The sequence below is a fragment of the Lontra canadensis genome, unplaced genomic scaffold (genome assembly GCF_010015895.1).
Source record: "Lontra canadensis isolate GAN:19392208 unplaced genomic scaffold, GSC_riverotter_1.0 scaffold8, whole genome shotgun sequence".
NCBI classification, from domain to species: Eukaryota; Metazoa; Chordata; class Mammalia; order Carnivora; family Mustelidae; genus Lontra; species Lontra canadensis.
The window spans coordinates 955,509-980,574 of record NW_022631002.1 but is presented as its reverse complement, the minus strand read 5'-3'; the positions used below and the strand labels follow the sequence as shown (position 1 = coordinate 980,574).

The following is a 25,066-nucleotide window of genomic DNA, read 5'->3' as shown; positions in this document are numbered from 1 at the left end:
GTGGGCGGAGCCGCACCGTGGGGCGGGCTCCTCGCCGCTCTCCGGGACTACCGTATTTCTCCGAATCTTAGGTGCCAAGGTTGTTCCCGCGCGCTTGCGGTTTTGCACCCTGAACAAACGCGTCCGCATCTGGGGTGGCTGCGCGGCCGGAGGGCGATCGCGGCGTCCGCGCAGGGCCAGCCGGGCTCCCGGGAAAGTGCCGAGGGGCGGGGCCGGCCCCGCGAGAGTCCGGGAGGAGGAAGGGCCCGGGCCACCCGAGAGCACCGCCCCGTCCGCCGGAGGTGGGCGGTGGCTCGGCCGCCGCGAGGCGGGACGCAGCGAATTCCACCCGGGCACACCGCTCCCCTCTGGCCGGCTTCTGCAAAAACGTAGCTCTTAAAAAAGAACCCCCAAGTGCCCGCTCCTTTATTCTAAAACTCCTCTTCGTCATTTCCCAAGTCTTACAGCGGCGCAGTACGGTTGGCGTCTACACCGGCTCGCTCAAGCTCCCCGCGCCAGGCAACACTAGGAGCCTCGGGGAGGAAGGTTGGCAGAGCAGCTGAGAGGCACCGACTCGCCACAGGGTCCTGGGGTCAGGATCCCTAAGGAAGGGGGAAGGTCAAGGTCCCCACTGGACCAGGGAGGCCTTCCTTGGTGGTTGTCAGGATCCCCTTCCGCCTTCACAATCCCACTCAGCGGGGCGCAGGGGCCAAGGGGCCAACTGTGACGGTGAGACTCAGGTCGCAGCCCTGTCCTCTGGATCCCGGGATGGAGGTAGGGCCCTGGAGGAGGCCGGCAGAAGGAGGTCGGAGGGCAGCATCCGGCTCTTGGGCTGTGAGGCTGTGGGTCCTCAGGGCAGGGTCAGCCCGACCAGGAGGGCTGAGGGACGCCAGGGATGGGTCTCTGGCATGTGGAGCCAGCAGGTCCCGCTGCTGGCTGCAGATGAGGTCGTCCGGTGTGGGCATGGCCCGAGGGCAGCTGGGACTCAGGGTTCGTCTGGCAGGGAGCCCTGAGGCCAGAGTCCTCCTGGCCGCAGGCACTAGTGGGGCCAGGAGCACTTCTCTGGGACGGACTCCGGGGGCGTCAAGCACTTCCCTAACTTTTCACAGCCCGGAGGCGCCCAGTTCTGCCAGTGAGAATTGGGAGAGAACAGCAAGTTACTCTAAGCGCATCTGGGCTCCATAGTGGCCAGAGTCCCGCCCCGCCCCATTTCCTCCTTTGGCCTCAGGGTGTGAGCGGCTGCGGCCCAGAGCCACACTTCAGCAAGGGCTGACCCGGGAGGACCCTCACAGCCTGCTCAAGACCATCCACAAAGAGCTCTCTGATGGTCAGCTGCGGGGAGAGCTGGCCTGTTCCAGTGGAGCACGGACGGCCCCTCGGCCCAGCATCCACACGCCCCCGTATGGCTGTATTCTCCTGGTCCAGAGAAGGGCCCTCCCTGTTTCGCCATGGCCTCCCACTGCCCACGGGGGTCTCTGGCCTCGGAAGGGAGACTCCAAGTCACTCTGGAGGCGTTCCCCCCAGAGCGGGCTCACAGGCTGTTCCTGAATCAGATTATCGAGGGCAGTGAGAACCGCGCTGAAGGTCTCTCCTGCCCTGGATGGCATCACCTGGCTTGTGGCTGCCCAGGAGGGGAGAGGGGGCCAGCCAGGCTTTGGAGAAGGAAGCTGCTCTCGACCTCGGACACAGAGCAAAGCACAGGGTGTGTGCAGAACAGACTCCGCCCAGCCAGCCAGACTGAGGGTTGGGGGAGCCAGCACAGGACTGGAGGCCGGTCCACACTGCTCTGGGCTGCCTTCAGATCACTTGCGGGGTTGGGGGGCGGGTCCAGGGGTCAGGTGGCTGTGGTCATGCCCCGGCCAGTTCCCTCCACGCTGTCCCCCGCTACATCACGCAGTGGGAAGGGACACGGGCACCACATGCACTGCTTGACAGAGGGCATGCTGGGGGTGGGGACAGCTCGCCTTCCCAGTGAGATTAAAGATGGAGCTTGGAGTGGGCATGTGGGGCTCTCAGACTCCTGGGACCCCAGGCACCTTGGTGGTCCTGAGACGGGTAACTTCCTACTCTACTCTGTGCATTCAGAAGGCAGACCACCCCACGGAGGAAGGGAGGCAGCCCTGGGGGCTTCTGCTCTGAACGTCGTCCTGTGGGGAGCTTCAGGACACGAAGCTGCAGGCGTGGACAGCAGCGACAGGCCACCCCACCCTGGCCCTAGCTACCGAGGCAGCCCTGCCTGCCCTAGGATCACGCTCAGCGCCCGGAACACGCGGCTGATCTGCTCCTGGTGCGCTTCCCCCCACGCTGCCCTGGCCCCTCGGAGCAGACCAGACTCCACACGGCAGCGTCAATGGTGTCCGGCTGCTCTCTGAACCACTGTTCGGGGCTGCAGGACGCGCGGCTCAGGGAGAGGGGCTGTCAGGCTGGGAAGCTGGGCTACGCCGTCCTGACGGTGCTTGGTGGGCTTTGAAGCCAAAGCTTCGGATACTGGGACACCTGAATCACCCATGTCCGGAGCAGGGAGCCAGACACCCTCAGTTCCAGGGACAGGACCTTCAGGCCATCAGTCCACTGTGTCCACACCCCACGCGGGAGTGACTTGGGCCAAGCGACTCCCGGCCACCCCTGCAGGGTCTGCGCAGAGCAGCAGGAGGGGAAGGGGTCCAGCCCGCAGCCCTGGCAGCCTCTGGAGGCCCGCGGTCTACCGGCGTCCTGCCACACTGCCCAGCAGTCGCCTCCGCTGCCAGAAGTCTCGGCAATCCAGACAGCTCCCAGTCGAGAAGGGGGTGAGGGTGTGGGCTGCACAGACGTTCCATGGCTCCCGGGACACCCTCCCAGCACTGGCGGCCTGCGGTACATCAAGCACTCACCATGACGGCCCGGTTGCACACGTTGAGCTGGGGCTGTCCAGGAACCAAGGTCTCCTGGTGCTGTCGGACGGCCAGGGTGACCCCGCGAAGGGCATGCAGGTACTCAGGGCTGGCAAAGCTAGAGGCAAGAGGACCAGGTCACTGAGGGAGTGAGGCCCAGGCCAGCCAGCGGGACAGGCCACCCAAGCAGTGGGGGAAGGGGCCTGGGGAGCGAGGGGTCCACTGCCCCAGCGGAGCCACCAGCTGGTGGCCCTTACCTCTGTCCTTCTGTGCCCAAGGGCTGGCATGCACCTCAGGAACTGTTCTACAGACGAGGCCGCAGGCACAGCTGCCATGACCCCTGACTCAGCGTTCGGGGCCTGAGCCCCGGCTAGCACCACCGAGGGCACCAACAGGACCACGGACGGCCCCGAGCAGACCTGGGGCCTTCCCGCTTTCCCAGTCCCTCCGGCCCAGATCTGTGTGGCAGGAGCAGGGGTCCCGCCCTGCTCCCCACAGTCTCTGGGTCTGCAGCTGTGGCACTCCCAGGTTGCCCCGAACCTCAAGCCCTCCACTCCATCCTGCAGGCCGTGCTCACCGCACACACGGCCTGCAAGCTTTTCAGAGCAGGCCTCAAGACCCTGTCAAGTCTCCCAAGTGCACTGGGAAGGACTGGCTTAAGCTAAGGTCGTTCGTCTCAGCAGCAAGGTCCGCCTGGCTCTCGTCCTCTGAAGCACGGGCACACGTGTACTGGGGACATATGTGACTTCTGGGTGACGCTGGGGGCAGTCAGACTGTGGGAGGCCTCATGGGCAGAGGTGCGGCCTTGTGGCTCCTCCAGAATCAGGCCCTGCCATCGGCTCCCATGGCCCCGCTGGGTGTTGGCTCTGAAGTTACTTCCGGGGACAGGAGAGGGGCTCAGACTGCTTCCTCCCAGCCTCCCCCTCGTTTAGCTTGATCCCCAGCCCCACGCGCACACGGCCTCCCAGCGGAAAGTGTCCTGGAGCCTCGGAGACATGCGGCCACAGACTGGGGTTTAGGCCCCCGGGGTCTCTTCCCTCCCAGGTCTGGAGACTGTAGGCCGAGATCCAGGCAGGAACACACCCCCTGGGGAGGTGCGTGTCCCTTCATCTCTGCCTCCGATTTCATGTGGCCTCTCCCCCCGTGTGTGTCCCCTCTTCTGTCTCCCAGGGCTACTCTCCGGAGGCAGGACCACCCTGATCCAGGATGACCGCCCCCTGACCTTGCCTTCACTGTCCCCACGAAGTCCCCGCTGCCAGTAAGGCCATGTGTGAGGTTCTGGTGTGGGCAGGCGTGGGGCCCGTCTGTCTCCTTCCCACAGTCCCCAGGATCTAAGCTGAGCAAAGGGCCTGGAAGTGTCTCAAGCGTCCCGGTTGGCACCACAAGGCCCCGCTCCAGAGCCTTGCCAGGAGGAGCCCCGGGGTGGATCTTTCACGCTGGTGCTGCCCGCCGGGCACGGAGGGGCTTGTCCTCCCCACATGCAGAGGCTGCTCAGAGCGGGGGTCACGTAACTGTGTCACATGGACCCGTGGTGGAGGGACAGAGACCAGGCGGATGGGAACACCTGAGGAGGCAGGCCATGCACGCCAGTTTGCTGAGGCAGACACAGAGGACAGGCCTGGACCACCTGTGGGGGCAGGAGAACAACCCCACCCGCCGTCGCCTGTCTCCCGAGATCTCAGGACGTGCCTCTACTTGGCAGTGCCCAACCCGCCAGCAAGCTGGCGCCTTTGCTCGGGGCCGGCTCACCTGAGGGGGAACCTCTCCCCGGGGTCTCGTCCCAGGTGGAAGATCAGGGGCAGCTCCGTGTGGTCCTCCTGCGTGTGGGTGGTGACTCTTGAGACGTTCTGCCCGGGGCAGAAATCGATGCCCTGAAACGGGAGGCCGGGAGGGCAAGTGAGGGCCGTGTGTGCCCCAGGAGCCCAGAAGGCAGGGGCCTCGAGCTCCCCGAGGCAAGCCAGCCCGTCTCACTCCCACCTGCTGCATCCCTAGACGTGCCACGAGAGTGTCCCAGGGCTGAGCACGACGGAGGGCCAGCCTCCTGTAGGATGGCGTCTCTCCCATGCCCTGGCCCTGGAGCCTCTGAGCCATCGTGCCTGTGTTTTGAACCGCCGGCAGCCCCTTCTCGGGGCAGGGAAGTGATTTTTTTTTTTTAAGATTTTACTTATTTATTTGAGAGAGAGAGAGAACACGAGTGACATGAAGGGCAGAGGGAGAAGCAGACTTCCGGCTGATGCAGGGCTCGATCCCAGGACTCTGGGATGCTGACCTGAGCCGAAAGCAGACGCTTATCAGCTGAGCCCCCCAGGTGCTCTGGGAGATAAATCTCTTTAAAATATTTTAGGAGCACCTGGGTGACTCGGTGACGCGTGTAACTCTTGATCTCAGAGTTGTCTGAACCCCACGTTAGGTATAGAGATTGGGTAAAAAATGAAATCTCAAAAAAAAAAGGAAAAAAAGCGCTACCACTTAAACAAATTGTTCCAGCCCGTCTGGGGGCCTGCCTGTCACTGAATTCTGGAGCAAAGCCACCCCAGCGCGTGTGCTCAGCGCTCCCTGCAGGCCACCCAGGAGCCAGGAAGAGACAGGCCCACGGTGGCAGCCCAGACGCCCGGGAACAGCAGGGCCTGAAACAGACTACGGCCGATGCGTCCGAGGACACAGGAGAGCAGACCGTGCGTATCGAGGCTCAGGTATATGGCCCCAGGCCCCCAGACAGGCCCAGTTCTGTAACTTCTCGGGCCACCTCTGCCCTCGGGGCTCCTTTGGGGGTACGCTGCGGGGCAGCTTCAGTCTCTGAGGTCAGAGTGCGGCAAGAGCCCCGTCCAGGTGCTGGGACGGCCCTGGGCCCCTTCCAGAAGCTACTGCCCTCACGGCCTGGAGCTGTGCCCCCAAGGCTCGCAGGCCGTGGGACCCCGACTTGGGAATAGGAAAAGCCAGCTGTACCCCGAGGAAATCCTGACACCCTGGTGAGCCCAGGGCCCCACAAGCAGCTTAGCTCTAGTCTTCGGCCAATACGGGACACGGCCTAAGGGAGGGTCTGGAGAGACAGCTGTACACAGAGACGGGTACTCCGGTGCTCAAGAACCCCAGACTGGCAGCCGGGGAAGGCTTTTTGCAGGGTCAGTGCAGTCGACGGGCGCCCCCCACACCCCGTGTCCAACCCCATGCGTCTGTCACGGACAGCTGGTCAGCGGAACAGGTAACAATCTGCTTTTCAATAAAGCAGGGAGGTTAGGAACCCGTGAAATTCCATTTATCCGCACTGAGCTGTGACTCGAGCCAGTGGCTGAAAAATAAGGAGACTCGAAGCCGGAGAAGACAGCCAGTGATGCATGCCCAAGTGGGTTCCAAAGTGGGTGACCCCTTGACCTTCTGGGAGTAGAAGTGCTGGAGAACACACTGGGATTTGACTACGGGAGAGCCCACAGCCTCCAGCATGAAAAAGCTGGCAGCTACCAGTCTAGATGAAAAACACAAATCCTCACCTGGATGCAAGCCAAGTACACTACTTACCAACACCCCGCCAACCAGCACTGGGTTTCCCTCACGACTGCTGTCCCCGGGACATCACAGCCGAGCCAGCCCACGTGGCCCCTTCTCCCTTGGAGCCCAGGGTGCACCCGTCCCTCCGCGGCCCTGGCCCTTGGAGCCGTGCACTTGTCTAAGTCTGGGAGCGGCCCCCAAGTGCAGAGGACCACATGCACATGTGTACCCCACTCCTGCTGTGCCACGGGCTGCCACAGGGAAGCTGGTCCGTCCCTCCTCCTCGGCCCACCCCGCTCAGCTAGCCCTTGGGGAACGGAAAAGCCTGACCTGGGACGTGGCCGGGCCCCAGGGACAAGAGTATAGCTGGGAAGCTAGCAGGGTCCACGCGGGTGACTCCCAAGCTAGGGACCACAGACCCGCACACCCCTGCGGGGACGCAGCCCCAGGCCTCTCCCTTAGGCTGGGAGCCGGCCCGGGCCTGGCTGAGCAGCCCCAGCCGGGCAGCCTTGTGACTTCTGAACAAAGCTGGCCTTAGCACGTTAGCCTCCTGTAAGGGCCATTAGAGCAGCCGACAGGGAGCCCACTCCCCTCCCGGGCAGCTGCCTCCCAGGGACGCCTGCCCTGGGGAGAAGAGAAGCAAAGCTCTGTCTCTTGGGAACTCAGAAGGGTGCCGAGCAAAGAGCCCCGAGGGAGCGGGAGCCACGTGTCAGGCGGAGGAGGGCGGGACCCACGCAGCAGAGCGGCCTCTCCTGATCCGGGTCCCACCGTAAACACGGTCTGCCCAGGTCACACAGGCAACGGCTCCACCCGCAGAACCTTCTGGACTTTCCCAACACTCCTTCTGAAAGAAGCTCCCCCAGCTCTTCTGGGGTCCGGCCAGGGTGGAAGCTGGGACGGGTCTCATTTGGGGCTGCCCGGACCCTGCCCTGAGAGCCCCTGGAGCCACGGGGAGGCCGGAGGTGTGGCTCCCGGAACCCTGCTCCCATGCCACCTGGAATCTCGGCAGCCCACAGCAGGGCCGAAGAAAGCCCCAGGAGGGAGCAGTGAGGCCACACAGCTACCCCCAAGCCCGCACAGCCAAGCTCTGGGTTTTTGGGGGCTCCTACGACCTCTTAGCCTCTGAGCACCTAAAGGGCAAACCACAGGCAGCCCTGCCTGATAGGACCTGGAGCCAGGTGCTGAGGATGGCTGACATCGTACCTGAAGGGCGGGCAGGCTCAGCTATGGGAGGGAGAGCAAGGGCAGGGACCCTGGACGCAAGCAGGACGGCTGAGTGGGCCTGAGGGAGTCCAGTGCTAAGCGTGTAGGCCAGGGGGCAGGACTCTGCCATGCCCTGTGCTGAGAGTGGTTTGGAAGAGGTTGGGGACCGCTGCTACAGCGAGTCTGGGGGTCCACGAGTCAGGTGGCAAGCACGAGAGGCCTGGGGCCACCTGTCTTCCACAGTGGCCTCTGGTCTTGGCCTGCTCTGTCCAGAGGTGTCCTCCTAAGAGCGGGGTGGTGGGTCTGCAGAGTTCACGGTACCCCAAGCCCCCTCACCTGTCTGAACTCCTCCCAAGAATTGGTCCAGGTCCAGAAGTGGGCCTTGTACTGGCCGATGGTGGCCGCCATCAGCGTGTTGCCGCGGTAATAGAATATTGGCCTGTCGCGGAGGGAGGGAAAGGGTCAGGAGGCAGGAGAAACTTGTCACAGAAACGACCATGCTGGGCTCCCACCGGGCACAGTGGGGAACAGGTCCACCAGGCCGCGGGGGGTGGTCGGGCCCCTGGGTCCTCGGCCCCGGCGTGAAGCTGGCGGCAGGCAGAGAAGCTCTGGCCCTCATCTTGGGGCAGAGAGCCTGCTCAGCCACCAGCACCACTGCACTCCCTCCCCCCCCGAGTCAACAAGTTCTTGTCCAGGGTTCAAGACAGAAAAGACAAGCACGGCTGAGAACGCCCAACACTGTCTCACCACCCCAGACCCAGGCCTCAGCAGCCCTGCAGCGGGGGTGGCCACCTTCCCAGCCACGAGACTTAGCGTTTCACAATTCACGTCCCTCGAGCAGCCCGGGGAACGGACTCTGTCTGAGCACAATAGCACCTCGTCTCAAGCTGGAAAGAAGCAGGGTCCGGCACCTGTGAAGCCGAAGCCAAGGCCGGGCCCCAGGGGTCCGGACAGCCGGACACTCAGGCAGAACTCCCTCCACCCCCAGCGCTGGGCCTGGGGCCCCGATGCCCCGGGTGCTGGGAGCAGGGTCTCGGAGCGCCAGTGCTCTCGCTTCCCAGGTCCTCCCTCTGCCCCGAGCCAGCCTGGGGAGGAAATGGCCTTGTCAGCCAGGCCTGGCTCTGTCCCCTGGTGTTGTGGGGCTGGCGCCCGGCGGGCACACACCTGTCTGTCAGCTGGCCCCATAGCATGGCAGGGAGCAGGTCCAGGCCGTCGATCACCCTGTCGCTAGGCGGGGCCAGCCCCGCGAGGGACAGGCTGGTGGTGAACAGGTCCATGATGCTGCCCAGCTGGTGGCTCACCTGGAAAGACGACGCGGGTGCACTCGGTGAGCCCGCCCTGACAGGACGGCAGCCAGGGGCACACAGGGACAAGGACAGGACGCGGGTGCCCTCGGCGACCCCGCCCTGACCAGAGGGCAACCAGGGGCACACAGGGACAGAGGCCTTCTCTGCCCGATGTCCACATGCAGGTGCACATGCCCCGGGTAAACCCCTTACTCTGGGCCCGGTCTTTGCAGCCTGACCCCGCTCCAGGCTGTCCCAGAGCCCCGAATGCTCTGGAGAGTCAGGTCAGGGCGCGTGGGCCGCCACACGAACCCTCAGGCCTCACGACCCTGCAAGGGAGGGACGAGCTCCTCCTTGGGAGAGTGGCTTTGGGAGGTTAGGGCTGAGTGGGGATTCAAACTGTCCCATCCCCAGTTCCTGAGTCTTCGTTTCTGTGGTGACTGCGAATGAGACAGAGGTAAGAAGACGGTGCAGGGAGACACCGGTGGGGTCCAGCCTGCTGATGCCGGGCCTCTCTGAGCCCATCTGTCACCACTGAACCACTGTGAGCTTCCCAAGTCAGGTAAGAGCACAGGTGGAGAGGAGACCCTCGAGGCCCAGAGCAGCACAGAGGAGGGGCAGCTGGCTGGGGACGACCCAGGCCCAAACGGGATGGTCTCAGTCGAGGCACCTAGCGAGACGTGTCTGAGGAGAGGAGCACTCTTGGCCGAGGGCCACATGCTGGTCTCCACGGACGCAGGTCTGCTCCCTGGACACGGCTCTGCCTCATCTGGAGACCCCGGGGTTCACCCCACCACCTGGCGTCAGCAGCCTGGAGCTGGGGTGAGGGCCGGCGTGGGGAGGCCGGAGAGTCCGCTGTTCAGCTTGGCGGGGCGGGCATCTGTGGGCATCTTGTTGGCTGGGACCCCCAGCCGCTCTTCCTGGTCCCCAGGGGCCCCTCACGGCGGCCCTGGGATCACGTGAGACGCCTCCGCCATGAGGAACTCTGTGTGGACACGGAGCACATGGGCCACAGCCGCCCGCACTGTGGGTTCAGCAGCCCAGTGTGGGGAAACGGGAAGCTGGTGTTTGATTTGAACCTTCTGCGTGGGTTTGCAGAGGGCAGGAGCAGGCGGCCAATGGCATTATCTCATTGCCATGGCTCCTCCCCTGCCGCTTTTTTTGCAACAAAAAAAGGAAGAAAGGAAGGGAAAAAAATCAAGAAATCCCAGTACTTTAACTGCCAAGAAAAATAAAGAGGGAGGAGACTGCCGTGTGGGTAGCATGGTGGGGTAGGCCAGGACAGCTGATGTCCTTCTTGTCAGCACAGAACAGCTGGGGGCACACAGAGAAACTTCCTGAAGGACAAACACTCTCGACATGCGTCATGTCTTTAAAAGAACGCCATCAGACTGCTGTGGGCACACAGAGTCCCTGCCGGTGCCACCGGCACTGCCAAGACCCCACGCAGGAGTGGTCCCTCCACCAGGCAGGAGGGGGCCTGAGTACCGGAAACGGTGGGCAAACCACAGTGGTTAAATAAAGCCCTCCCGTGGTCGCTGCAGGGCCCAGGCCTCACAACTCGTCAGGCTCAATTTCAGCATTTGCCATGGGACACGGTGCAGGGCAGGCTGCCCGGCTGTTCCTGGATTCTCGCCTCAGGGAGCAGGGCTGAGGGGTGAGGAGCCAGGCAGAGGAGGGCCGGCCCTGGGGAGAGAAGTCCCCATGGAGACAGTCCCAGAGGGTGCAGCTGTGGGGGAGCCTGGGCAGGAGGGTGGGCTCCGTGCCCCACGCCCGGCGTCTGATCCCAGCTCCACCACGGGACTGCCAGCAGTCCTGACAAGTGACTTCCTTTCCTTGGGCCACGGTTTGCTAACACGTGGTGTGGGAATGCTGACGATGGTGATGGGGACAGAGTAACGCCCCCCGCACTGAGGTCCACGTCCCGATTTCCAGACCCTGTGCACGTTCCTCACATAGCAAAGAGGGAATCAAGGCTACCAAGCAGCTGACCTGAAGATGGGAGCTGATTCTGGGTCCCTGGAAGTGGCCGGGGGGCCAGAGTCAGAGGGAGGAGGGTTGGCGCGGGGTCCTGGCCACGGGCAGCAGCCCTGGGGCCGGAGTCAGAGAGAGGAGGGTCGGTGCAGGGTCCTGGCCATGGGCAGTGGCCGGGGGGCCAGAGTCAGAGGGACAAGGTGACAGTCGACTGGACTGGATGATGGAGGGAGGGGCTGTGGGTGCCTCAAGGACCCTGGAAAGACGAGGAAACGGGCCCTCCCCTGGAGCCTCCAGAAGGAAGCAGCCCCGTGATGCTGTGAGCGTGGCCCAGGAGGCCCAGCTGGTCTCCCAACCTCCGGCCTGCGCGGAGGAGGGTGTCATGGAAGGCATGGCGCGCAGCACTTGTGACAGAGACCGCAGGGGAATCAATGCCCCTGCAGTGCTGCTGTGAGGGCCGCACCAATACCAGTGTTCCCTGGGGGGCGTCGGAAGGGGAGAGAGACCAGTTCGGAGACCGTGAAAGGAGTATTTCAAAACGGGAGCCCTAAGACCCTGTATTCCTCAGGAGTCTGAACTGAGCTGCCCGGTGAGAGAAGACCCTGCGTGTGGGTTCCTGGTGGAGGGAGGGACAGAGCAAGGAGCTCTGGGGCAAGAAAGGGCTCCAACGTCTGGGAGGCTGCTAGGGAACCAGTGGCCGGGGGGAGACTTTGTGGCCAAGCAAGCTTTTAGGAGCTCAGTATGCCCTGTGCCTGCCGGGTGTTCATGAGGTCCATTAGCACACTAAAGCTCTGACAAGTCCTGCAGAAAAGAAACCTGCTTAACTTAGCTGAACTCAGGACCGCCACGTTCACTGACAAGGCAGCCTCGTCACCGGATGGCAGTTGCTAACACCGCCCCTGAGGCCCCGGTGCCCGCCCCACCTGCCCTTCACCAGCCGCCTCCTGGTGTGGAGCTGGCAGTCTGAGCTCCATAAGCGGCCAGCGTCACTCACCTGGCCCTCAGGGACTCGCCCGGGCCACCACGCGATCGCAGGCTCCCGCATCCCACCTTCAAACGTGGTCTGCTTCCCACACAGGAACGGGCCGTTGCTACCGCCTGGGGAGACAGAGTCGTTGTGCATCAGACGCCTACCCCGAGTCCCCAGGGCGTCCACCCTGCTGGCCCGTTGCTTTCAGGAGGATCTGTCACAGCCTGCCCCCAACCTTCCTGGGTCCTCGGGGTGACACTGCTGAAAGGACCAGCCACAGAGTTTAGGCCTCAAGGTCAAGGTCAGATGCCTGGACATGGTCAGGCAGTGACACTATTTCCCTAAGGCAGCGCAAGTGCTCAGAAATGGAGACTGTGACGACTGCCCTTAGGCGGGGCCGTGACACAGGCTCCTGGGGAGCAGCTCAGTGGGGTTCACGGCTGCCTGCAGGGACCGTGTGACTTACATGTTCCCGTCCTCGAGCGTCCCCTCTGTGTGGGGGGTGGGGGGTCTAATCAAAATGTGTCCCCCCCTCGGTTCCAGCAGGGGGTTGGGGACGGGGCAGGTTCGGTTCCTGAACCACACGCATGGGAAGCGCCGGAGGGCAGACAGTCCTGGCCAGGCTGACTCCCCCCAGAGCCCAGGGCGAACGGCAGCGCTGCCACCACTGCCTGCTGCCCGGGGCTGCCACGAGCCCGGCCCCCAGGAGGAACAGGAGAGGCGGTGCTCTTGCTCCTACGCGGGACCCGCACCCCGGCCCCCCGTGTTAGCCGAGAGAAAGCAAGGAAGGGCGCGTCCGGGCAACAAGTGAGCGAGGGTGGGCAGACGGAAGCCCAGGCAAGGGCATCGCAGGAACAGCGAGGAGGATGTGGCTCCTCCCGGGGCTTTGCGGGGCTCAGACGCACTGACGAGGCCCGACTGCTTGTCTACTTCTGTGTCGCAAATGGTGAGGCGAGCACACAAACTCGCGTTCTTACAACCTAAGATGTGGATTGCGTGCGTGGGAACCGGCCCCTACTTCAGGCATGAAGATGGGGCACCGCTGGCGGCCCCGGCAAGGCCTACGCGTCAGGGGCTCTCCGCGCAGAGCTGGGAGGCACAGCAGGGACAGCGGTGTCCAGCCAGGCCCCGGGTCTTTGCTGGGAGGGATGCAGAGGGTCCCACCCTCACCTCTGGGACCAACAGCAGTACAGGGAGCGCCTGCGTGAGGACAAGGTCCCTCCATGGGCCGCGAATGGCCCCTCGGGGCCCCAGACCAGCCGGACCCAGACCCCAAAGTGCTGCTCTGTGCCAGCGCGATTCCTTCTCACCTGACCCCATCTGTACCCATGCCAGCCGTGGGGCTGCCCCGACTGCACGGTCCCCTAGCACCTCCCTGCTGAGGCCTGTCCCTCTGGGGTTTCCTGCTCCCCATGGCCTTTCTTCCAGAGCCCTCTGAGTGACTCAGGGCCCTGCTAAGGCCCCAATACCTTAAAGGAAAATGGGACAAAAAGATATGGTACCATGACAGGGGAAGGGGGACAGACAGGCTTACAGGACACCAGGTGGAACCCCTTGCTCCCTAAGGTGCAACAGTCCGTGAGCTTGCCGAGCAGCCCTGGGGGGGGGTCACGGCCCTGCGGCGGCTCCCTCGCCGAGCCAGGCCCGTGCTCTGGGGTAGGGGCTGGGTCCCTGCCCTCCAAGACACCACTTCCCAGGAGGTCTGGAGATGCCCCAGCAAGTCTCCTGGGCAACAGTCTTCCCACTGGACGAGGGCCCTCGGGAAGGGAGCGGGCATCTCCCCCATTGGACGGGGCCCCTAGGAGGGCTGAGTGGCCCTGACGGAGCCTCAGAGATCCCAGAGTCCCAAGGGCAGCCCCATCTGGGGAGGCGAGGGTGCCTGGAACGCTGGCCTTGTTTAGGAGCAGAAATGAGGGCAGCGCCATTGTCGGAGGTGAAGAAAACAAACGTGTCCTCTGCGATCCTCAGGTTCCGGAGAAGGCTCAGGATTTTCCCAACACTGTCGTCGATCTCCCGGACAGCGTCCCCGTACCTAAGGGGAGAAAGGGCGTCAGTGAGCAGAGAAGTCACGACTTCGGGGACGGACAGCACACCGGACGGGCTGGCTTCAGAGGAGAGGGAGAGGAGAAGTCCAGTTCCCAGAGTTAGCGCGGGCGGGAACACGCCACCCCGCTGCAGCCCTCCTGCGCACAGACTGGGCCGCCGGCAGCTTCGGGGAAGCACGGGAGCTGCCATCCCTTCCCGTGAGGGTAACTGAGACCGAGTGGCCGAGAGCCCCGTCCCTGCAGCCGATCAAGCTCAGCCGAACTCTCCAGGTGGGGGACCACATCTCTAGGACCAAGGACTCACCGCCCTCGCCGGCTGGTGCCCAGGAAGGGCCGAGACGCGTACACGGGCGCGTGGGTGGCGTCGACGGCCCAGTACAGGAAGAAGGGGCGCCGAGCCGCATGCTGCCTCCGCACGAAGTCCAGCGCTTCCTGGGGGAGACGCTGCCTTGCTCGTCTGCCCGGAGGCCAGCCTCCCCGCGCGCCCGCCCAGCCCGCGCCAGTCACCTGCGTGTACACCTGCGTCAGGTTGGCTTCCCCGGTCTTCAGATTGATGGGGAATTCCTCGTAGTATCTGAAAGTGACACAGACCCAGACAAAAATCCGCCTCCCGGAAGCCACGTGAGCCTCCTCTTCCCTGACGTCCCAGGCGGGTACGGCCCCGTTCACAGGAGGAGGGAAACGCCGCCCGTGCGCGTCAACGACCCAGAGGCGTGCGCCGCTCCAGAGGCCCTGGGCCGGTCGAGGACAAGGCCCCACGGCAGCCCCCACCTGGGAGCAGCCACGTGTGAGGACACAGGGAGGCTGGCAGAGGCGGCGCCACGGTCACCCCGGGCCAGCAGCAGCTCACGGGCACAGGCGCTCTGAGCCGGCCGTGTCTGCGGGACACCACGAGCGCTCCAGGACCCCCGAACCCCGCTTCCAACAGGGCGCGTTCTCCCTCAACGAGGCTGTCCTGGAAACGCACGGGCCCAACCCGGCTTTCTGGCCCCAATGCAAGAACTTCCACCGAAACGTGAAGCAACACAAAAGGTGAGCAGGGAGGAGAGTGAAGACAGACGAAGCTGGAGACAGAACCGTGCCGATGAGCGGGGACACACGGCGGGCGCCGTGAAGGCAGGCCCGCGGCCAGACCGGAGCCCGGGGAGCCACACGGCTTGGGCAGCAGAGCTCCAGGCGGGCTCCCGAGGAAGGGAGCAGCCCCGTGGGCTCCTGGCACACGGCCACAGGCCAGCCTGGTGCAGGTGGACGGCCTCGGAGCCGGAGCCCAGGGCCACCTAATGGCTTCAGGAACCAAACCTCAGGAGCAGAACACGGTGCTGCGCGACACACCTCAGGGGTCCTAACCTCTCCCACGCTAAAGTCCCCTGTGGGCAGCTCGAACAGCAGCCCTAGGCCGTGGTCCTCCTCGCCGCGGCTGACAAAGCCAAGCGCTAGGAGGCCGTGCCAGTACAGCTGACCCGCCCCCAGAGCGGCATCAGAAGGCGGGGCTGAGCTCCGCCATGTGCGGGGTGGGGCGGGAAGGGACCCGTTACCTGCCGACCATCTCCCAGTCCCTGTACACAGGGATGTTGGGCCTGGCCCTGTTGTCATATGGTCCAAAGTGACAGTTGGGGGACCCGAACCACTCGTCGAATCCATGCTTCAGGGGGTGGAACTGAGGCCTGTGGCCCAGATGCCTAGAAACGGGAACCCGGACGCTTTAGGGACCCTGCTCAGGGTACCCCAAAGTCCTGAGCACGGACAGCTCCTTGCCTTGTGTGTGCTGAGCCCCAGGCGCCCCTAGACGTCCTCCTCCAGGTGGGGGCCAGGACCCTGCCCACCCCCACCAACAGCCCACGGCCCTGGCCACAGCGGGTGTCCGGGCACAGAGGGGCACTCAGGCATCCCTCCGGAGTGCTGCGAGGGCTCAGGAAGGACACCCAGTGAGCTGTCTCACACCAGCCAGAAGCCACCCAGAACTCTCTGCACTCTGGTTTCTTTCTTCTTCCATTTCTGGGGACGGTTCTATAGGTTCTGCCTTCTCTGGGATTGTGAGGTAGTCGCCAGCCCCTCACAGTAAGGTCTTCAAGAGCCTCTTCCCCCAGTTACGAATAATCATGCCCCAAAAGACAGCTGTGCGGCCCTGGGGGAGCTGACCATCCCGGCCTGGCCTCATCACAGCCTGGGATGCTCCAGGACCTGCCAAGGCTGCGCACTAACCCAGCGCCCGGGGCCCAGCTCGTGGATGGGTGTGCCCGTGGGGTGACCAGGGCCAAGCCGCTCCCCAGCCCAGGCTCTCCGGCATCATGACCCCCCCTTTGTCAGTTCTGCCAACAAGAAGCAGCTGAGGGAGGACCCAGCAGTCCCTGAGCCAGAGCCGTCTGCTCCTCAGAACACACGGTGCAGGCACACCGGGGTTTCCACTCCGCCCATGGGCTCTTGGGGAGCACAGCAACTCTATGGGGCCAGTGGGCTCCCATGGGCCTCTCACGGCCACACAAGCTGGAAAGCAGGGTCTCCCTCCTCTGCTGCCCTGGGGAGGCCTTGGAGGAGGCAGCCAGGAGACCCCGCTGCCTGCTCAGAGGTGTCCTGGAGGCCCGTGTAGATGCCCAGGCACTGGTCACTTGTGTGTGGTCACACACAAGGTGGGTGTGGCACGGCATGGCGTGGCGGGGGAGGGTAGGCCACGTGGGTCCAGAACTGAGGTGCCCAGTGCCGGGGTCTAAGAAGGTGACAGTAAGTGTGTCTCTCGGGGCCTCGGCTCACACGGCTGGTTCTCAAACACTCTGCCTCCCGACTGCCGCGTGGCCACAGTGCGGCTCTGGCGTCTGCCGGCCCTCCGCTGGGGGCGGGGCCGTGGGCGCTACAGCGGCCGCTCGCTGCAGAAACCTAACCGTCCCTCGGTGCTCTGTGCTCCCTCTCCGCGTCTCAGGTCGGCCCGGGCCGCTGCTCTGGCACGGTCACGTCTCTGCACGCCCACCAGCACTGGCCCAGAGGGGGCATGCTGGCTGGGCCAACGCGGCTGCACACACACCCACCAGCTCAGGCGGCCTCCACCTGACACGCACAGCCCCTGGAAGGGCCGCTTTTGCTAGGCTGTCGGCTCCCAACAGCAGTGGGGCCAGTGCCACCTGCCGCTGAGCCCGAGCGGGCTGCAGTCCCTCGGGACCCCACAGTCCCCGGGACCAGGGCGGCTGGGATGGGCTCTCGTGTGAATCCAGCTTCCACCCACCCCCAGACTCGCTCAAGCCACGGAAGTCTGGCTCCGTGGCACTGGGCTGGGAGGAAGAAGGTCAGTGCAGGCCACAGCCCTGTGACACACCCTGCTGAGACTGGGACGCCCCCCCCGCCCCCCCCCCCAGCCCCGGAAGCCTGTTGGACCCAGGGCACAGCTGCTGGGCCGGGCATCACAGGGCCCATCCCTCCCATGGGCTCCCCACAGAGATGGCCCTGGCAGTCTCCCCGGGCTTTCCGGGCACTGCCCAGGACTGGGCTGGTGGCAAGCACCCCCAGAGCTGCCCTCTGCCACCACCTCCTCCAAGCACCGCACGGCAGGACGGCTCCCGACAAGACTCAGGAGCGAGAAAGCACTCGTCGGGCAGCCCCTGGATCACCAGGATTCTCGACACTCAGTGTCCTGCTTCCCATGGCTCTCCCACTGCCGTGACCACAGTGCTGTGCTCGGGCGCCCATCCTGGAGAAGGCAGTGCCAGCAAATGGCAGAAGAACTAAGGGCAGAGGGGCCACGGTGCCATGAAGGACAGGCACGGACGGCTGGCCATAGGAAAGGCTCCCTGGGGAGGGTGGACTGGCTCTCTTCCAGGAGCCCCACAGCTCAGGAGAGGGAGCAGAGACCCTGTGACCTTCACATCTGTCTCCTGGGCTGCACACCTGGGGATCCCCATGGAACCTGCTCCCAGTGGCAGGCATGGCACCCATGCACACCACGGGGGCCTCTGCCGTCATGACCACAGGGCCCTCACGATCCCCCACCAAGGGACTGTCCTCCGCCTCCCGGCTGCCGCTCCGTGTCCCCCCCGAGACAGCAGCCTGCACTCGCCCACCAGCTGCGCACGCCCCGCAGGAGCGTCAGGACTCACCACTTGCCCACGATCTTGCTGGTGTAGCCGGCCCCCTTCAGCAGCTCAGGCAGCAGGCGCTCCTCAGCCGGGATGCCACCCACGACCTCCTGCGGCGTGTAGGCTGCGAGAGCACGACCGGCCCGGCACGGGCTCCGTCTGCTTCCTACCCCGGGGCACGACCGGCCCGGCACGGGCTCCCTCCGCTTCCTACCCCGGGGCACGACCGGCCTGGCACACTTCCCGCTCAGAGCTGCAGGTGCTGGGCTGCCCCGGGCTCAGGAAAGCAGCAGGGAAGGAGCCGCGAGTAGTGTCTGCCCAGACTGTCCTTGGCAGAGCAGCGGCCGGGAAGGAGCCCAGACTCTCCACCAAGTCCCCAGGAGGACCAGCACTCAGCCCGTTTCCTCTCCACTGACGACACGCATTTCTGACAGGGGCCTGCTCTGAAGGACGGGCTACCCCACACACAGCCTCTGAGCCCAGGCAAGCAGCTGGCGCTCACAGAGCTGGCCGGCGGACGCCAGGTCACGCATGAGAATGGTGGCAGACATCCCCTCCCGCCCGGGCCCTCGTCCCCTGTGCTGCAGGTGCTGCCTGCGGCACCTCATACCGTTTCTGGCATGCCCGTTGGTGGTGTAGAAGCCGCTGCGGATGGGCAGGCGTCCAGTGAGCAGAGCTGCCCGTGCTACACCGAGGAAACAGAAACTCTGTGAGCGCGCTGTCCCACGCCAGACCCACGGCCGGCTCGCGACGCTCCTCCTCCTGTTGGCATCTCCAGAGTGACAGCCTAGCGGGCTACGCGCACGGCACAGCACGCCCCCCAACACCGGCCTTCCTTCCCTTCCTCGGGGGGGCATGTAAGGAACCTTCCCGGCACGAGTGGCTGTCCTGGGAGGAGGGGGCGCTTGTCCCAAACCACCCAGAGCCACTCCACTCTGGGAAAGACGGGAAGCAGGTGCCATTGGCAGCAACTTCTGCCTCCAAACCCCTGACAGGCTCCGTGCCCTTGGTGGCCCGTGACAGCACAGAGTCCAGCTGCCCCAAAGTGCTGGGACCCCGACGGGAAAGGGCTAGGGCTGCCACACCCACCTGCAGCCCGGCTGGTGCTCTGCTTGGAAGGAAGCCGGGAGGCGCCCGAGTGTTGGTCCCCGCTCCCTGTGCCCACGGGCCAGTCCCGACTTACATGGCGAGCACAGCGGGTTGGCTGAGTAGAAGTTTGGGAAAAGCATCCCTTCTGCAGCCATCCGGTCCAAATTTGGGGTCTCTCTGGAAGGTTCTCCATATACTCCTAGGTCGCCCCACCCCATCTGCAGAAAAGAGCATGGAGAGGTGGCACAGACCTCCTTTCGTCTTGGGGGAAGTGTGAGAGCTCAGCCAGGAGCTGCCCGCCCTGTGCCCCACGAGCCACAGTGTTCTCACTACACCCCGGTGCCCAGTGTGGGCCGTGGGCACCATCAGCAGCTTTGTGGCCGGCTTAGCGGGGACGGCCACATGCTCGCGGCTCCTCAGCCTCTGATGCCAGCACCTGTGGCTCCCAGGGAACCGGCAACTCGGGATACAAACCAACACACCACAGGAAGGAGCTGGTGCGCAGACTGAGACCGAAAACACGCAGTGAGGCCCCCACTCAGGGAGATGCAGCACGGCCACGTGACTGGCTGTTCCACTCCCAGGTCTAGCCGCGAGAACGGGACACAAGCACCAGGCACGACGACACAAACCACACGAGTGTCCATGGAGGCATGACTGACGACAGCCCAGAGCAAACGCACCAGGCATCCGACGGCTGCTCGGTGGACATACAGACGACAGCCGCTCGGTGGACACACGGACTGCAGTCTAGCCGCGCGGTTCGGGCCGAAGGTCATGTCCACTCAGAACCTACGCACGGCCCCGTATGTGGAAACACAGGTGTAGGGGTGCCTGGGTGGCTCCGTTAAGTGTCTGACCTGATCTCAGCTCAGACCTTGATCTCATGGTCATGAGTTCAAGCCCCGCGCTGGGCACCCGGCTAGCGGAGCCCACTTTAAAAAAAAAACAGATGCTCTGGTGTGACCGGCCTGGAAGTAGACTCATGAGACTAAGGCAGACCCCAAATCCAGTGCAGAAGACAGGGAGCGGTGGGACGCAGGCAAAGGGGAGCACGGGAGAGCAGGGGCTGAGGGCCATGGCTGCACACTGGGACCGCCGGGAGCCGCCGGAGCTGGCGGTGGCAGGAAGGGTCTTCCTCCGAGCCTCTGGAGCCCACCCGGCTGCCACCCTGACTTCAGACTTGGGCCCTCAGAACTGGGGCTGGAGAGTTTCCTGTTTGAGGTCAGTGGTGACGCCCTGGGCAGCGGCACAGGAACACTGGACATGGCTGGGCCGGGAATCAGGACGCTGGGGGCCAGGGTCAGCTACGAGGACCGCGCGCTGCGGGGTTCGGTTCCGTTTCCGGGAAAGGCCAGAACAGGCAGGTCCAGAAGGCCGGGAGGTGGGTCGTGGAGCTGGGGAGGAGGCGATGCCTGCCAAGGGGCCAACGAACACGACCAACACGGCCTGAGGTGGACCGTGCGTGGCTGCACAGGGCGCTGCGCTCACGAGAGCCCACGGACCTGCCCAGCGAAGCCCGTGACCCCAGGCCAGCAGCCTGCGCGCCGTCCCGGCACAGCTGTCAGCCAAGTGCAGGCCCTGCAGGCCGTGGCCTGCTCTCCCGAGTCAGCCGGCAGCCGGTCCCTTCGGCCTTTCAGCTCCGGATTCCCCCGGCACGGCTTATCCTGACATCTCTGAGACGGCTGCTCTGTCTGCGGGCACAGGCCTGGCACGGAGCAAGCCCCCGAGGGAGGCGTGGCCACAGGAAGGACGGAGGCTGAGCCAGGGGCAGACATGTCCCGCGGTGACAAGAGTCTGTGAGGCCCTGCACAAAGCCGCATACGCAGGGACAGGGCCCACAGGCCCCAGTCGGTTGCAGGAGGGCCCGAGAGCTCGGTTGGAGCCTGACCCAGCCGCCCACAGTGCAGGCGGAGGGCACGGCCGTCTCCACCCCAGGCCACGGGACTCACTTCCCTTCCTGGGGCCCGGCCTCCCTTCCCCTAGAGCTTGGAGACTTCTGAGAGAGCTGCTCCCTGCTGGCTGTGAAGGGTCACCCTGGGCCCTCAGACTCACATCAACACGCGTGGAAGGACACACGTGGTCTACTCAGTGGCTCCGGCGGCTCCCGCTGGGGTCCCCACCTACAGGCCCGCCGCACTCCCCCCAGAGCTGCTTCTGTTCAGCCCAACTGCACCCCCCCAGCCATACAGATAAAGAACCAAGACACAGCCAGTGTCCAGGCGCTCGGGAGCGGGCCTCTAAGCCCCTGCCCACCCCAGCCCTGCCAGCCACAAAGAAGGGAGGAAAGTCAGCTCCACGGGAGAGACCAGGGTCAGCATCCTCCAAACGCAGCACACATCTGTGGGGGACCCGTCGGGCCCTGAGCGCGCCGAGGAACGGTGAGACAGCGGCAGTCCTGGCCTCTGACAGGCGCCCCCAGGAAAGTCAAGGGGCTGGTGAGCCCCGTCACCGCTGCCCCCGTTCTGCCCCCCAACTGGCCCTCCCCAGTGAGTCTGGCTCCGGAGAGACCCACGCTATCACATAGGGCCCTGCAGCGGGGCCCGGCAGGGTGGGTGAGGCCGCAGCTGCAGGATGCGCCTCCGGACCCCGAAGCCCCCACGGCCCCGGCCCGTCCAACAGGAGAGCCAGGGTGTCTGCTTCTGCCCGAGTCACTGTGAGTGTGTTTTCTGTCGGTTGTCACCAAGATGTCCGAACTAACCTGGGTTTGCCAGCTAGGACAAAAGCTGTTGTGACTTTTTTGTGTTTCGGCTGCAAACGATCCTAAAGCCACAAGGAGGAACTTGCACAAGAGAGGCCTGGCCCCAGTCCTGGCCCCCCAGTCGGCTGTTCTGGTTCTCTGCTGCCTGGCGTGGGGTGCCCGGGTGCGGGGTGGGGGGCTCCCCAAAGCCCCCTGAGCACACCTCGGTGCTGGTCGCGCACCACTGTGCAGGACCTCTCCGGCCTGAGCCAACGCTTACAACAGAAACACCACCACTTGCACACATTAGCCTTTTCCGGCCGCCCCACCCAAGAGGCAAAAAGAAACGGAAGAAGGGTGAACGTATTTTAACTGTGTGTACTCAAAACACGATCCTCTCAACACACATTCAAGACTAAACGCTCTTGGCCCCAGTGAGGAAGCAGCAGGCGGCTGACTGTGCACCCCGCGGTCACCGCGGATGGGAGGACAGGGCGGGCGTCGGAAAGGCCGAGCAGTTGGCAGGGTCTGGCCTGCACAAAGAGCCTGTTCAAGGCGGCCTCCTCCGGGCTCAGCCTGCAGAAGCCGCGCCGTGAGCCAGAGAGCACGCGCGTCCAAGATGGGCTATCTGCAGTGAGCAAGGTCTCCCTAGCCGCTGCCGGGACGGGATCTGAGGACCCGGGCCCGGCTTCAGAAGCAGCGCCCCTCTGAGCACGCACATGGGATTAGAGAAACATGGTTACAGTGATTCCCAGGAGAGCAAAACCACGGACAGATGTCCGCCATCTTTCAGCATGATCTAAGAACCCTTAACTTTTCACAATAAGAAATTGTTATTTTAATAATAAAGTTACATATTTTTAAGATTCTTATTTGTCAGAGAGAGACACAGTGTAAGAGGGAACACAAGCACAGGGAAGCCGGAGAGGGAGCAGCAGTTTCCCCGCTAAGGGGCTCGGTCCCAGGACCTGGGATGATGACCTGAGCCAAAGGCACTGGGCCGACTGGGCCACCCAGGCGTCCCCCCCATAATGAAGTTATTGACTGACAAATTCTTTTTTTTTTTTTTAATGATTTTATTTATTTACCTGACAGAGACAGAGATAACAAGTAGCAGAGAGGCAGGCAGAGAGGAGGAAACAGGCTCTCTGCTGAGCAGAGAGCCCGATGTGGGGCTCGATCCCAGGACCCTGAGATAATGATCTGAGCTGAAGGCAAAGGCTTTAAGCCACTGAGCCACCCAGGCACACCCCCCCCCCCCAATAATGAAGTTACTGAATGACAAATTCTACGTTCACTTTCCTGAAGTGAAGGAAGTTCCTGAAGTCTCAGGAACCAGAGTGTTTCACAGGCAGCTCTCCTCAGTGCTGACCCCAGGACAGCCTGGCAGCCGAGCAAGGCTCGTGGCCCTGGTCCAAAGGCTCCCGTGAGGCTATCTGCCGGCCTTTTGGGGAAACTCTGAGCAATTTTTACTGAAAATACTTCTGACTCTAACTGTGGGTGTTTCCACAGCAACTGCTTCTTCAACTTGCCATGGTCCAGTTCTACCCCAGCTACCAGGGGCTGGCATCGGACCCCACAGGCCGGGCGCGATGCCACACTAGTCCTGCTGCAGAGGCCGGCTGGGAGGCCCAAGCCTCTGTACTTCTCTTCCTTTTTTCTCCCTTTTCTTTCTTTTAAAAAAAAAAATAATTAATTAATTTATTTATTTGACAGACGGAGAGCACAAGCAGGCAGAGAGGCAGCAGAGAGAGAGAGGGAAGCAGGCTCCCCGCTGAGCAGAGAGCCCGATGCGGGGGCTCGATCCCAGGACCCTGAGATCATGACCTGAGCTGAAGGCAGAGGCTTTAAACCACTGAGCCACCCAGGTGCCCTTTTCTCCCTTTTCTGTACATAAGCTCCACACCCAACATGGAGCCCAACGCAGGGTCTGAACTCACGACGCTGAGATCAAGACCTGAGCTGAGACCAAGAGGCGGGTGCCTCACTGACTGGGCCACCCAGGTGCCTCCCGGGCGTCCATACCTCTGGTGGGGCTCAACCATGTGCTGTGCACCCCGGGACGCGCCATGTTTCCTACTACGTTTGTCATAAAGGATGTCCGGCAGGAACAGCAGACGGAGGAGACGCCCTGGGCGAGGTGAAGGCAGGGGGAGGTCCCACCGCCAGCACCTCCATGAGTTCACCAACCCGGAAGCCCTCAAACGCCACTCCTTAGGGTTTCGTGGAGGCCTGGCTACAGACACAGCACTCATCACGTCACCGGCCATCAGTGTCGGAACTCGAGCCCCAGCCCGCGGCCTTCCCCGGAGGTCAGGGCCGTGCTGAAAACCCCTGCAGAACCAGGCCTCAGGCTCTCTGCAGACCCGTCCTGAACCTCTCCAGGAGCCTCCACTACCCGCCCAGGCACGCCGAAGCTCTACTATCGTGGCGGGGTCCTTCAGGGTTTGAGGAGCGCAGGCCAGCACGGGAGACAGGCCCTGAGGGGCACCAAGTGCCCGGGCCTGCCTCTGTGCTCCCGTTCTACCCCGACACCTCGCGCCAAGTTCAAAACCTGCACTTCACTGCCAACCTCTGTGATCAAGAGACGGGTGACAAAGTCACAAAGACAGCGGGACGGCTCCGTCCCCTGCCAGGCACCCCGCTAACCTCTACAGGGCCGGTCCAGCAGAGTGACTAGAGTGAGCCCACGCCGGGGCTGCACACACACCCAGCAGCGGACCCAGACAAACCTGACCCGGGCCAGAACTCCCAGCCACCCAGAGCAGCCTGGCCGGGGAGACAGCAACAGCCCCCGGCAGGGCACATCCTGGACGTCCTGGCAGACGGGCCTGGGTCCCGGTCAGCTCTGCACCCATGGCCTGGGGGGGAAGGCAAGGGGACCGGGGGGTGCTGGGGAACTGGTCTGGGCCATCCCTCTGTCGGTCCGCACGGGGAGAGGGGGCTGTGCTGCAGGGCTCGTCCCCTGGGCAGCCCAGCGGGGCCCACCTCAGTCCGGCACTGCCGGGGCAAGACCGCCGATGGCCGGACCAGGATCTAGGGGGCCGGTGGCCGCCGCACGGGCCCTCCCTCCTGCCCGCCGCGCCTACGGCCCTCCACCGCTCCCCTGCCCCGACGGCGCGCCCCCAGCCCCACCTCCTCACCGCCCTCCCCAGCAAGGTCCTGGCCGCCAGCCCTCCCCGCCCCGGCCCCGCCCCGCCGGCCGCCCCCGCCGCCCCGCGTCGCCCGGGGCCGACCCTGGGAGCCCGACCCGCGGCCGCACTCACGTCGTCCATAAGCAGGAGCACGATGTTGGGGGGCTTGGGCGCGCCCACGGCCGCAAGCCCGGCGGCGCCCAGCACCCACAGCAGCCGCCACCCGGTCCCCGCGGCGACCGGCGCCATAGCAACCGCTGCGGGAGCCGCGGAGCCCTCGCGGCGGCAG

General features: G+C 64.2%; 2 protein-coding genes across 3 annotated transcripts in view; both read right to left on the bottom strand.

Annotated features, from left to right (window-relative positions):
* The window catches only part of APRT (adenine phosphoribosyltransferase), a 3,244-nt gene extending 2,300 nt beyond the window's left edge, over positions 1–944 (bottom strand). The window contains exon 1 of the mRNA XM_032854598.1: positions 702–944. Within this exon, the coding sequence (XP_032710489.1) occupies positions 702–944 (243 nt within the window). The remainder of the gene's footprint in view (positions 1–701) is intronic.
* A 6-nt stretch (positions 945–950) lies between these two features.
* On the bottom strand, positions 951–25,056 carry GALNS (galactosamine (N-acetyl)-6-sulfatase). 2 transcript variants are annotated; one of them, XM_032853767.1, is made up of 14 exons: positions 24,910–25,056; positions 19,058–19,181; positions 18,485–18,559; positions 17,896–17,998; positions 15,349–15,492; positions 14,321–14,387; positions 14,118–14,245; positions 13,661–13,800; positions 11,793–11,896; positions 8,703–8,839; positions 7,875–7,977; positions 4,599–4,720; positions 2,850–2,967; positions 951–1,105 (listed from the first exon to the last, which is right to left on the bottom strand). In XM_032853767.1, exons 1-14 carry the CDS (start codon positions 25,024–25,026, stop codon positions 1,019–1,021), a joined length of 1,569 nt encoding a protein of 522 aa, XP_032709658.1. In that variant the 5' UTR covers positions 25,027–25,056; the 3' UTR covers positions 951–1,018. The 2 variants fall into 2 exon arrangements, with proteins under 2 accessions (XP_032709658.1, XP_032709659.1); XM_032853768.1 differs by lacking the exons at positions 18,485–18,559; positions 19,058–19,181; positions 24,910–25,056 and adding an exon at positions 18,066–18,096 and having other exon boundaries at positions 17,896–18,021.
* Positions 25,057–25,066: the final 10 nt, after the last annotated feature.

Excerpts from the sequence above, each read along its gene's own strand:
- GALNS (XM_032853767.1), bottom strand. The coding sequence starts at position 25,026 with ATGGCGCCGGTCGCCGCGGGGACCGGGTGGCGGCTGCTGTGGGTGCTG. Across the intron at positions 19,182-24,909 it reads TGCTCCTGCTTATGGACGAC|ATGGGGTGGGGCGACCTAGG; the intron begins GTGAGTGCGGCC and ends TCTTTTCTGCAG. Across the intron at positions 11,897-13,660 it reads CATTTCTGCTCCTAAACAAG|GCGGTAGCAACGGCCCGTTC; the intron begins GCCAGCGTTCCA and ends CTGTCTCCCCAG.